The 13,309-nt window shown below is 38.8% G+C and overlaps 1 protein-coding gene across 12 annotated transcripts in view; it reads left to right on the top strand.

Moving 5' to 3' along the window:
* Positions 1-13,309, top strand: part of UTRN (utrophin) — a 311,465-nt gene that overhangs the window by 248,721 nt on the left and 49,435 nt on the right. For all 12 annotated transcript variants that reach the window (XM_077925924.1, XM_077925927.1, XM_077925928.1 and 9 more), the window contains 2 exons: positions 9,692-9,753; positions 10,312-10,386. In XM_077925924.1, coding sequence (XP_077782050.1) covers positions 9,692-9,753; positions 10,312-10,386 — 137 coding nt within the window. The remainder of the gene's footprint in view (positions 1-9,691; positions 9,754-10,311; positions 10,387-13,309) is intronic.

The raw sequence follows: 13,309 nt of genomic DNA, 5'->3' as shown, positions 1-13,309 counted from the left end.
CGCTGCCCATCTTCTAAAAGGAGAAGTGCGGAGCTGATTCAGAGAGTGCTTTTCAAAGGGCTTGAAGACAGTTCTTGCTCATTGGGGCAACAGGATTAAACTCCTCCCAGCAGTTGAGGTCACCAGTGATGTTAGCTGAATGGTGAGGTTCTGGGGAAAGAACCTTTCTGGCAATATAGCACTGGTCAAATGTGGAATTACTTGCTTATTGCAAGCAATTCAACAGATAGATCAATTGCATGGTATCTAGCACAACTGCTTTATTTTTCTGAATGCTGCTCACTACACTGTGGTAAAATTATAAAAAAAGTACATCGTGCAATCTTAACTAGCTTGATGTATTTATTTTGGTCTCTCTGTGTGTTAAAGTCTGCAATGGATTTTTAAGAGAGGAAAGTGTCAAAATGATTTAAAGCCATCTATTTTACAAGTGAAACTGTGCTTACTCTGTCTCTTCCCCACTGCCAGGGGTCATCAGGCTTTTACGTGTACAGACAACAGAATATTTACTGTGTCAAAAGAACATCTTCCTTCCATAATGTGTTCACCTACCACGTACTTTAAAACTTATAATTAGCTCAAATATATATTGGCAGCCAGTGCAAATCCCTCTGTGAACCGTATGCTATGCTTTGTCATCTTAAGTTCTTATAGGCTTCTTTTGTACATAAACCAAGTTCCACAATATTTACTAACTGAAAATATCCAAAAGCCACAGTATTGTTACACCTTTATTAGACTTAATGTCCCACAGTCATATTGAATTCTGTTCTCCATTAGGCTGGATATATTTTATATATATATATAGCAGGAATCTGTTAATAATATAATGTATTATGTTTGCATTTTAAATGTGTTCTAAATTGTTTGGAGACCTTTGGGTAGCAAGTGACTAACAAGTCTAATAAGTAGTAGTGGTGGTTGTAAAATAATGAATAATATTAATAAAATACTGTATTTGTATTAGCCTCACTTGATGCTTGATATTGCAGGACATACCCAGGGCTGTATGTCTTCTCTTTCCAGCTCCATCTCTGACCAGCGTTAGAAACTCAGATATATAATCTAGGCACCAAATGGCTCCTTAAAACAGGGTTGCAGTTGGCAAAATGGAATGCCTATGTTCCATTTTGGGGCCAGACGGCTCAAAAGTCATATTTTTCAATAGAACTTTTTGGTTCCTGAAATTCACTCTGATTGTGCAGATAAAATATAATGGATAGAATCCTACTGGATGTGTTGCTAGTGTGTGGAAACAGTCAAGATCCAAGGATCCCCAAGCAAACACCTCCAGATGGTAGAGACTTCAGGTGCCATCCCAGAACCCAGGCATCTTCATTTGCTCACATTTCAAAAACTGCCTCTGCCTCTCAATACTGGCCAAAAATATCCAAATGTGTTGAAAACACGAATCAGTATCTTAAGTTATGCAGTACAGCCATGTACTGATTATGATTAGCTTTACATATCCACATTTTTCACCCTATAAGACGCACCAGACCATAAGACGCACCTAGTTTTTGGAGGAGGAAAACAAGAAAAAAATATTCTGAATCTCAGAAGCCAGAACAACAAGAGGGATCATCCGCAGCAGCAATCCCTCTTGCTGTTCTGGCTTCTGGGATAGCTGCGCAGCCTGCATTCGCTCCATAAGACGCACACACATTTCCCCTTACTTTTTAGGAGGGAAAAAGTGAGTCTTATAGAGCAAAAAATACGGTAATTCATTGCAGGTACATTATTGGGTGTGTAGAAGAGTAAAAGGCCTGGAATCTTGTCTACAACTAAATGCCATTTATTTCCACAAGGCAAACTGAGCCATCCTCTTCAAAGCTGGTTGTTGTGACTTGCCTTTATATGTTTTCTCCCAGCCCCATTTTTTAATCTTTCCCTCATGTTCCACAATAATGGTTTTTGCTTCTGTCATTTGAGTGCTTCATTTATTGCTGTAGACATCAGTGGACGGTGTAAGGATGCCGGGGCTGAGAGGAAAAAGCTAGTTTTTCATCTGCCAAATATAGAGGCTTTTAAGGAAAGTTGAAAAGTTTTTGATGAAAAATAGATCCACGGGGTTGTTCAGACTAATAAGGAGAAATGGAAACATTTGTGTGTGCAGAGCCACAAAGAATTCACTGATCTATTGTTGTTTGTAATAGACATGATCCATGTGGACAAATGGTTGCCTGAATGAAAAAATGATATACATTTTTTCAGCAAGTATTAACTTGAGTGTATTTTTCACTGGTTGTATTGCTAACATATGTGGAATATAATGGCATTAGAATCCTGTTGTTTAATCATTCTGCGTATAGGCAAAATATTGGGATCACAGAAATTGGGAAAAATAAATACTGACATTTAATAAAGCTAAGACAATCAAATTGTAAAATGATTTTTAAATGCCCAAATTCAAGAAGCATTCATAGAATCATAGAGTTGGAAGGGACCCCAAGGGTCATCTAGTCCAACCCCCCTGCAATGCAGGAATCTCAGCTAAAGCATCCACCCAACCTGTGTTTAAAAACTTCCAAGGAAGGTTCATAACATCTTGGCATTTGCCAGATCCAGGGTTGTTATGGTTGCTATTTAATTTCCTGGGATGGTTTGCTTTTATAGGTTTCTGCAAGATAGGGGACTATGGCGTAAGAGGGATCGCCTTATACACACCATGCAGAATTTAAGGCACCTCTGATTGTGTCCTCTCCTTACCTGCCTTTCCCCTAAATGATTTGTTTATTTATATCCCGCTTTTACCATGGCCATTCACAACATGAATTTAAAAAGGCAGGTAAAAATCACACCAGTCAGTTTGTGTGTGTATGTATGTGTGTGTGTATATATATATATATATATATATATATATATATATATATATATATGCTTTCGTAGATTTTCACGGGTACAGGAATGCAGGTTTTGGTGTCCTCGGGTGTCTTCCCGTGTAAAAGTTGGGGTGTCTAGGCGACGTTTCGACGAGGTCTCACTCGTCATCTTCAGGCTGGTGCTTTCGGCTTCTTGTTACTGGAACAGAGCAGGATCTCAGTGTTTGAGTTCCTATAAATACTGTTGAGGAGGTGTGGTGTATAGCCTCCAATGTTCTGGGCCGAGAGGAAGTTCCCAGGCTAGTGTGCCTTTTCTTCTTTTGTTCCTTAATTGCTTGAGATATATATTTTGATTCAGTGTTGTTATATATATATAACAACACTGAATCAAAACAACTTAAAACTCGATGGGGAGAAAAAGTACAACCCCGCCACCTGAAAGAACCAGCCAGTTAGCAGCCAAAGGCTCCAAACGCTATCAGTTCTCCTTATAGGTGGGTTGGCTCCAGCCTCTTGATCGTTTTGGTTGCCCTCTTCTAAACTTTTTTCCAGCTTTGCAATATAATATCCTCTTTGAGGAGTAGCAAGCAGATCTGTCCCCAGTATTCCAAGTGGAGTCTCTATCGGTTTGCAAAGCAGCTTTCATAACAACAGGGCTTCTACCTGCTTCCGACTTGCTTGCTGTCTTGCTTTGGTGTTCACTCTAGTTAATACCATTTGACAACCCTTTGAAGAGGACTTGGCTTTTGATTCTGCTACCTAGCTCAGAGCTCTGTATCCCAGTGACAGTGCCTCGGGGCATTGTATGCCAGTGCCACGTTTACTTGGTTTCTGTTTGTCCTGATAAATGGTGTTGAATCCTGATTTCCCCCACCTATTGTACTTCAACAGTTCCTAACAAAGCTGCCAGATAGTTCCCTAGTCAACACTCTTCTCAACATCCACCTTTCTATATTCTTCCGTAGAACTATCCATAAAACTAAGTCACATGCCTTTTTTTAATCCTTCCCCTTGCTCCTTTTTAACACTTTGCCCCATATTAACAATACCAAATCCCTCTTTTGCCACAGCTTTGCTATATTCCTTCCATTATGAGTGACACATATTAGAAGTAGTCCCTGTGAGATATAAGTAGATATTCATGGAGCTATGGGGATGGGAAGTGTCTAAAACTGGTGTGGGGAACCTTTGGCACTCCAGATGTTGCTCAACTACAACTGTGGTCATCCCATTGGCCATCCTTGCTAGGGTCGATGGGAGTTGTAGTTCAGCAACATCTGAAACCCTCATCAGAGTGATGGATGTGGACAGATGCCTTTCTTTTCTGCAGCTACTTCTCCTTTAAACTCCTTTCCCCTCCCCTCCACTAGGGTTTGCTGCAGCAAAGGACCAAAGCAGATTCAGTCACAGTTAATGGTAGTCATCTAGCAGTGAAGCAATTGGCACATATCAAACCTTTTTTTAAAGTATGTATTTCCTTTCTATTTTAAATTGTGCTTTCACAGTTGGTTCCCAAAATGCTTTATCTTGGGCCTCAGTGGTAGAGGGCAAGGAGGGCAAGGATATGAAGACTGGGGATAGGGGAGGAGTAACTTTGACCGCAGGGATAGTCAGCAATGCAAAGCAGCAAAACATCACCCACTGCCAACCGGAAGTGCTTCTTAGCTCACCTTTTTGACCTTCCTGAGAGAGCTGCCCAGAAAAAAACTCACAGTTCCAAAGTCTGTATTTGCTGCCAAGATTTATGGATCCACCCAGTATAATGCCTGCATAAATGGTTCTAATATGTAAGGGGGTGCTTAAGATAAAATCTAATTAGCGTGAGACAAGGCAGATGGTGATTTTGAAAATCCAATACTGGAATATTCAAAACACATTATTGCCATATTGCAGGAAAGGCAGAAGACATCATTCAGTAATTTGGTAAATAAAACAATCTGCAAGTAATTTTAGCTTTGGAATTCCCGTGTCAAAGAAGATCAGATGAGTTTATATCTTGGAAATAGTGTCAGATTAGCAGCGTTCTTACCCTCTCTCCTTTAAAATGTCATTATAAAAATTGTAGTGTAGCATAGCCCTGATATCTATTTTTATCCCAATGGTTAGCATGTGAGCCGTCTAGATTTCATTTAATTTGCATGGTTTAGATACATTAAAATGACTATTTGTGGCTGTATTGCCTCAGGCTTTTTAAATCAGGGACACACACATTGCATATCCACTTCCCCTTTGGAGACACTTGGTAGCACCAGCCTTTTTCTTCTGTTGCATTAAGACCCGACATCATTAGGTAATAATGACAGATATATATTTCATTTAAGCCTTATAGCAGCTCTATAATGCAGGCCTGCCACAAGGAAGCGAGCACATTGTGATCTTAAAATTTATCCAACTGCAATATCAGAACCGTTGATAATGCACCTCCAGAAATCAGATGTTTTGTCATTTAACTCATGCTTGCCAGTTGTTATTTTTTTAGCTTGCTTTGCCAATTACTTTTAGCAAAAGGCTATGTAAAGGGCATTTTGATTAGGCTATAGAGAGTATAAAGTATTGTGCAAAATATGGCGAACATTTAAGTGTATTAGATCGCAATTCTATACAGTTACCTAGGAGTAAGTCGCATTGAACTGACATATGTAGGATTGCATTGTTAATAAATTAGATTTATTAAGAGGGTGGAATTGATTCTTGGCATTCAGTGATAAGTTACAATCCAAAATATAAGCTATACTAGCAATCATAAGTTTACCCAACATAGTAAATATTCTCACTTAACACTAGAATTATTTATATTGATATAGCAGTGCAGATGAAGGGGAAGATAATTGATCTGATACTATGAAGGAATAAACACTGAAAATTGTCATAATCCTTAAAGTGTTTTAGAGTACAGTGGTACCTCGGTTTATGAACTTAATCCGTTCTGGAAGTTTGTTCTTAAACCGAAACCGTTCTTAAACCGTGGTGTGCTTTCCCTAATGAGGCCTCCCGTCGCCGGTGCCCTTCTACTGTTCAGCTTCCATTTGTAGACCGAGGTAAAGTCCGCAAACCGGTTTTGCATAATTCGTAAACCGAATAGTTCGTAAATAGTTCTTAAACCGAGGTACCACTGTAATTAGAGTAATTTACAGATAAATCTAATGGTTTACAATAAAATTTTATAGGCTATGCTGATACATTGTGCCTTGCTTTTTTGTAACTAAGTCCATGGTGCATTTGATCCTAGTGTTACAGGATTTGACCCTAGAATTATAAAATGTTTTTTTATAAGTGAGGGAGCATTTAAGCTGCAATTCAGATAAAGAAAAGAAAAGTTCAATGAATCAGTATTTCCAAGCTGATATATATGAATGCATTCTAAGGCAACAGCTTACTTCAACGGCACTGTTCTTCTGAAGGCAGTCACGGAATCACCTGTTCTATATTTTTCAAGAATTATGACCTAATAAAAGTGATTCAGCCGTACTTTGGAAGATCTTTATAACTGAAACTGGGTATAATATAAGCAGGTTTTCTGTTCTGAAACATTAAAGTGCTAGTAGCCTTTTTTATTTGTTCTGTGACTGAACAACCGTATTGTTCTCTGGTTTACGGGTGGAAAAAATGTGTCACAGAACTCACTCATAAGGTAGTTATTTATTAGTCCCTGTCCTTGATAAAAGAAAACCTTTTATTTTATAGCTAGCTTGCTGAGTTTAATAACTCTTTTCAACTCATTATGAATGATATAGATTTGCCTTTAGTAAATAATAATAATAATAAAAATCTATAGTACAGTTGAACACCTCCTACCACTTCTGGGGCTTTGAAAATAAAAACCCCTACCATCTAGTAGTTAAATCCTGAATTAAACCATTTTACTTCTGAAAACTAGCTCTCTCTATATGCAGAGTTACATAGGGTCGAATCAAATTGTGCCCTCCTACTTGTGGAGTTACTTTTGATCCAGCAGGTACCTCCACTAATGGAAAAGGGGATGGCAAGTCCCCAGTGCTGCCTAAAAATCTTCTTCAGAGAGCTCGGGGACCCTGCCTACAGAGCAGTATGGAAGGTGGTGTAGAGGTTGCAAGGAGAAAGGAGGAATTGGCAAAAAAAAATTCCTCTCCTCCTCTTCTCTTAGCAGAGGTGCCCATCGGATCAAAAGAGTACAATTGCATTTCAACCCCATAATTTCAATATAAGCTCTGAGAATAAAGGACACCTGCCACCTAATAAAGCTTCCATGCATCTAGAAATGAGAGGAGGGCTGCAGCTTATTCATCTGGGTGGGCTGCCCACCTGCAAGCTCCATCCAAACAGAAACCCATGAAGACCTAGCTTGCTGCCAGAGGTATGGTATGATCCCAAGGGTTCTTGTCCATTTGGGTCTTTGCCAGGGCCTCACCAACATTTCCATTCTGGGGTGGATCTACAAATTGGGGGGGGGGGGGACCACTAAAAATATGTCAGAAATTAAATGGTTATACCAAAGGGGAGGGTGGCTATGTAAAAATCACATAGAATATCTTTTTGCTCTCTGGTGCCATCTGGTGTTGCATGTTTATAACAAATTCAAAACATTGGTTGCTTTTTTTACTAATGTAGTGAAGTCCTTGATTATTGTAAAATAAAGGTAAAGGACCCCTGGATGGTTAAGTCCAGTCAAAGGTGACTATGGGGTTGCAACGCTCATCTCGCTTTCAGGGCGAGGGAGCAGGCGTTTGTCCACAGACAGCTTTCCGGGTCATGTGGACAGCATGACTAAACCGCTTCTGGCACAATGGAACACCGTGACGGAAACCAGAGCACACGAAAACACCATTTACCTTCCCGCCACAGCGGTACCTATTTATCTACCTTTTATTTATTTATTTACAGTCCTCCGTGCGCCAGTAGCGGTTTAGTCATGCTGGCCACAAGACCCAGAAAACTGATTGTGGACAAACGCGTCGGCCTGAAAGCGGGATGAGCGCCACAACCCCATAGTCGCCTTTGACTGGACTTAACTGTCCAGGGGTCTTTTACCTTTTTACCTATTGTAAAATTCTTAGCAACATCACTTAGAATCATAAGTGTCAACCAAGGGTCATCTCTTTCAACCTCCTGCAATGCAGGGATCCTGCCCGCAGCTGTCCCTGGGTTGGTTCAAACTACCAACCTTCTGATTAACAGCCAGACGCACTGACCTATTGCTCCACCTTTTTATGATAACTGCATTTCAAAAGGACCTGTTTCAAAGACATGCTAGTAAGGTGTGGTGCAGATGTGCTTGCTGATGTGTTGTATGTGTCCAGAAGCCATAAGATGCACACTTTTGCATTGTCTCTTTTCTGTATTGTTCTTTACCCATGCTGTAAAGTCTGCTCAAGTCGCCTCAGTATGGCATCATAATGGTCTAGTTTCACTAGAGACTGGGACTTGCTTACTCTAAACTTGATGCATGTTCTATGCCACATAGGTATCATCCTTTTTCCTGCCCTTGGTTCTGGTTTGGCAGTATAAAGGAAAGTAGAATATGTAGCTAGCTAGGGCAAAATTCATTGGGATTTCCAGTACAGACCCTATTAAAATTGGCTAAAGTGGATATGTTCTTACTCAACTGTACTTTTCAGTGTGGCTCATACAAGGAAACTTCCTGATAGATTTTGCACACCGGCATTATAAATTACTTTCAAGTCAGTGTGGTTTCTTGTTAGAGCAAGTTTAAGATTAAATAAAGTGAGAGAATATAGTGTACTGCTTCATTAAGTACTGCTTAATTTGCTAATATATAGGGTTCATTTAATATTAAATCACATTGTACATTTGATGGGGGCGGGGGTTGTTCTATGACAAATCCACTGAAATTAATTTTCCAGTTAGTGATGAAAATTTATACACCAGAGTGTGGCTGGAATTAGTATTCTTACAGACTAATAATTTATGGAAACAGAAAATGACAAATCGACAGCGATAGATCTGAAAGTTTTGTGAGAAGGCTAAATTTAATCTTATATGTATGGCTGGATACACAAGATCTTGATAGGTTAAATGGTGGATAAAATTGTAATATTCATTGCATTGGAATGCTCTTAGAGGGTAAATGTAGCAATGCATTAAAGTAATTACTCCATGATCTTTAGCACGAGTGAGTTAAAGGTCATTTTTGTACTCCAAGTACATTATTAACTATTAAGGTTAATATGTATACTGATACTTTTGACTATTGAGAAAAAGGTTCTCTATATATTTTTAAACCAATGTAACATTTAGCTTCTTTTCTTTAAACAAACTAGAGAGGAAGAGAGATACTTGTGCCTTGCCGATATTGTGATACTTCCCAAATGACTGGGATCTTAAAATTAATACAAGACTCAGTGTGTTCACAATAGCTAAACTATTTCTGGTTACTCATGGTATTTGACATACGTTAAGTCCAAGATACCGTGATGAGTAGAAAACTCTGAAAGGAGGATGCTTGTACATCCTTCAAAATAGGGAACTCAGATTGGCAGCCAGAATGAGCACTTGCGTGCGAGCTATGAAATTGTAATTTGACACACACACCCCAAGGTGCTTTGATCACTTCCAAAATCTGAAATGAAAACTTCTTGGAAATCTTTTCTCAAAAAAGATAGCTAGAAGTGCACTACAACATTGGTGAGGTACTGTATTTCCCTGAAAAGGCTTAAATTTGGCACACATTGTCAAAGAGACCCTAATTAATAGATAAGACTGAAACTGAACATATTTGCACTTAAAAATTATAAGGTCGTGAACTGTATGTCGTAACAAGTCAGCATCCCAACACAACACAAGCCGCATATGAGCTGGAAGGTTGTGCTGTGAAATGAAATATTTAATTTTTGCTTCTTGGTGGCTGAAAATATGATTCTTTCTTTTAACAGTCATCAGACGCAGACAACCTGCTGGGATCACCCTAAAATGACCGAACTGTTCCAGTCATTAGGTAAGTGCACTTCTCCTTTGGTAAAACTAAGTCACAAAAAGTCTATCTGATAGCTGGTCAAAGTGTTTATTGCTAAATGTAGGATTTCACTGAATGTGCAGATAGGGGGTAATCCACAGTACATAAACATGTTATTGGTGCCGGTTACAGAATGAATGTCATGGGGGCATGGCATATTGTTTATTTACTAAGGCCTCATACGATGCCCATTAAAGGTCTTATGAAATATGGTGCTCTGTATTTTGCTACATGAAGGCTATAGGTTCCAGGCACAGACAGATTTTACTTGTACATTTCTATCCTGGAAGTTTTGGTAGAACTTTTTAAAATGTTTCACAAGTGTTGTCATCTTTTCCACTATTTTGACTGGAAACAGACCTTAAAATCAATTTAGCTTGATATAAAGTACTGCTTCCCTTTCCTTTTTTGTCTCGGGTGTGTGAGTGTTCATGCATGTGTGCACGTGTTTTAACTGACAACAAATTCATGACAATATGACATTGAACAAAATGGTTCCGTATAATACTCTTACATTTCTGCCCTTTGCCATTTTTTCAGCTGATTTGAACAACGTGCGCTTTTCTGCTTATCGCACAGCCATCAAAATCCGGAGGCTACAGAAGGCATTGTGCTGTAAGTTTACTTCTCAAAGCTCATTATTTTTTCAGCAAAGAGGTTTAGCAGACCCTCCTCCTCAAAGGAACTGATAACCAAAGACAGATTCATACTTCCAGCTTGCTGATTGTGGTCACCTATAGTATGGGTTGTTGAAAATCAGTATAGTTAATGGACAAGTTAGCACAATGACATCTCCCTTATCTTTTCAGAACTAACATTCTCGTTGGGAAACAAAATTATATGAGCTGAATGAACGAGTATTTATAAAAAGCAGTAAAGAACAGTGAGAGATCCAGACTAATAAATGATTGTAGTACTCATAGTAGAGCTGCAGATGTGGGCTTTAAATGCTTTTAGGTATTATTATTTTTTAACTCCCTGCATGTACAAAACTTATTCTTCCATGTCCTGACAGTGATGTGAAACCAGAAATTTTTACCTGTCCTGGTACAATTTAAAGTTCTCAACTGCTTGGATCCTTGAAAATTTCACCTCCACTTGCTTTCATCACAATTCCTTAGATTAATTAACATCATTTAACATTGGTGATCTATGTATCCAATCAGGGGCTTTGATTTCTGTATCGCTTAGCCAGCCCAGGAGAACTGAGCCATAAAAAACTCTTTAATGGTAAACTTCAGCTATAAGTTTGTTTTTCCCCAAGAGACGTTTCAGTGTATTTCTTTACTCTCTGGGGTTGGTTTTTTTAATATTTTTTTTTTTAAAAAAGGACACCAGTTGAACTAAATTATTTTTAAACTTTACAAACTGTCAGTGCATTTGGGATGAAGCTGGGAAAGGGGGGGATCTTTCTGAACCTGTCCAGTTGTGTCTGGGGCAGTGCAGCATGGCACCTTCCTGTTTCAGCAAAATGGGACACACCACCCCTAGTTATTACTGTGAAAGAAGTCGTGGCAAAAGGCTAATAGTGTTTGCCTGTTTCATCTCCTTTTCAGTCTGCCCACCAGATTCAACCCTAAAGTTCTTATGAGAGAATATTCAGCTAAGCCTTAAACAATAGATAGTACAGTGGTACGTCAGGTTACAAACACTTTGGGTTACAGACTCCGCTAACCCATAAGTAGTACCTTGGGTTAAGAACTTTGCCTCAGGATGAGAACAGAAATTGCGCGCCGGTGGCAGGAAGCCCCATTAGCTAAAGTGGTACCTCAGGTTAAGAACGGTTTCAGGTTAAGAACGGACCTCCGGAACAAATTAAGTTTGTAACCAGAGCTACCACTAGTGTATGTGTATTGTCTGTGATTTTATGCATTGGCTAATGGGAATTCAGACACGAGACTCTTTAAACGTTTAAAAATTATGGAAATCTGTGCATAGTTTTGTCCTACAATGTAAGGAGGGATGGAATTTTCTGAAAAACTTGGATGTCAAATTTATCGGCACAGATTCTCTTTCCGCCGCCCCCCAATTACTGTCTAATTCCTTGATCTTGATAAAAAGTGAGTTATTTTCCCCGACTTGGCTAAAAAGATGAACAATTCTTGCATATTTTAGAATGTGTGATTATTCAACTATTTGGTTATTTGATTGTTGTTAGCCGCCCTGAGCCCAGCTTCGGCTGGGGAGGGCGGGATATAAATAAAATTTATTATTATTATTATTATTATTATTATTATTATTATTATTATTATATGCATTATTATAAGAATCCCTATAATGTAATATTATACACATATCTCCAGGTTTTCTAAAGTTGTGAGCACATAAACAGATACATACTATGTATACAACCATATAAAAATACTTACATATTAATACTTATTAATATGGTGCAGAAATATAGTACAAGGGGCTTTATTCTTTATGTAGGTATGTGTCTCTGTATGTATGCATAATATATACATCTTCTTTGTACATAATATTATGTATAACTAGCTGGTTCTTTTTAAAAAAACAACACAAAAACCACCAATGTAGGGCATAAGTGAGTGCTCAATGCAAGTGGCAGTCTGATGTGGGCAAAGCTCAATTGGGTTGGAACCATCAAATTCTCTGGCTAAAACCACTTAAAACAGATTTCTCCTCAACCCCTCTTTGTATGTAAGATGAGGGGAAAGCAAAAGCAGCCTAGTGGTTGAGTCTGGCTAATCAGCTTCTGCACCTCTAGTAAGCAGGTTCATACAGGAGAGCTGCTCTTCATGTTGTGATTGCTTCACTCAAGCATTCTTTTGTGAAGTAAAATAGCACTGAAGCCAGCTGAAAGGCAAGTGTCTGAAGAAGGGGAAAAAACTGAAGCAAAGAAAGTGGAGAGATAACTCAGGCACTGTTCAGTGGGTTAGTAGTAGCACTTTTATTTTTAGTCCTCTCCCAAAAACCTCAATGTTTGCACAATTCAGCTGACAAGTTACTGGAAATCTCTCTAGTGCTGATGAGGTGCAGAATGACTACAAATGACTCAGCTGAAAAATCCTAGTTTGCAGTCTGCCTTGCCAAGTCCAAACACAATTTTGTCTCTTAAGCTAATCCATCTGCAACTGAAATGCTAACCTGTGAGTTTGTATTCCTTTTTACTATTAAACAGCTTTGAAAGTAAAATACCCTACAGTCTCTATTCAGAAATATGCAGCTTCCTGTGTAATAAGATCCTGCATTTACTTAATTCGAAATTCAACAGCGTATAAGCCTTGAGAAAATACTACTTTGTTCAGCCTTTAGCAAAACACCTGACAAATATCAATTTTCTGTCCTTGCTTTGCAAAGTGTTGCCTTGGTGGCCTCTCATGTAGAAAGGAACAAGTTTTTTTTTGCTTTATATCATCAGAGGGCAACGAAAGAAAGTCAAGAACCTCTAGAGGTTTCTCTATTCTTAAATTTGGACAAGCAGGTAGTCGAAATTTCTATGCCTCGTCCTTATGTACCATCCAAGCCAAGCTGTCATGCAGCTTCCATTTAAAATTGGAAATCATTTCCCATAATT

Source organism: Podarcis muralis, chromosome 3 (assembly GCF_964188315.1).
Source record: "Podarcis muralis chromosome 3, rPodMur119.hap1.1, whole genome shotgun sequence".
NCBI lineage: Eukaryota > Metazoa > Chordata > Lepidosauria > Squamata > Lacertidae > Podarcis > Podarcis muralis.
Note: the sequence above shows the minus strand (reverse complement) of the source record. Positions and strands in the feature narration are given on the sequence as shown.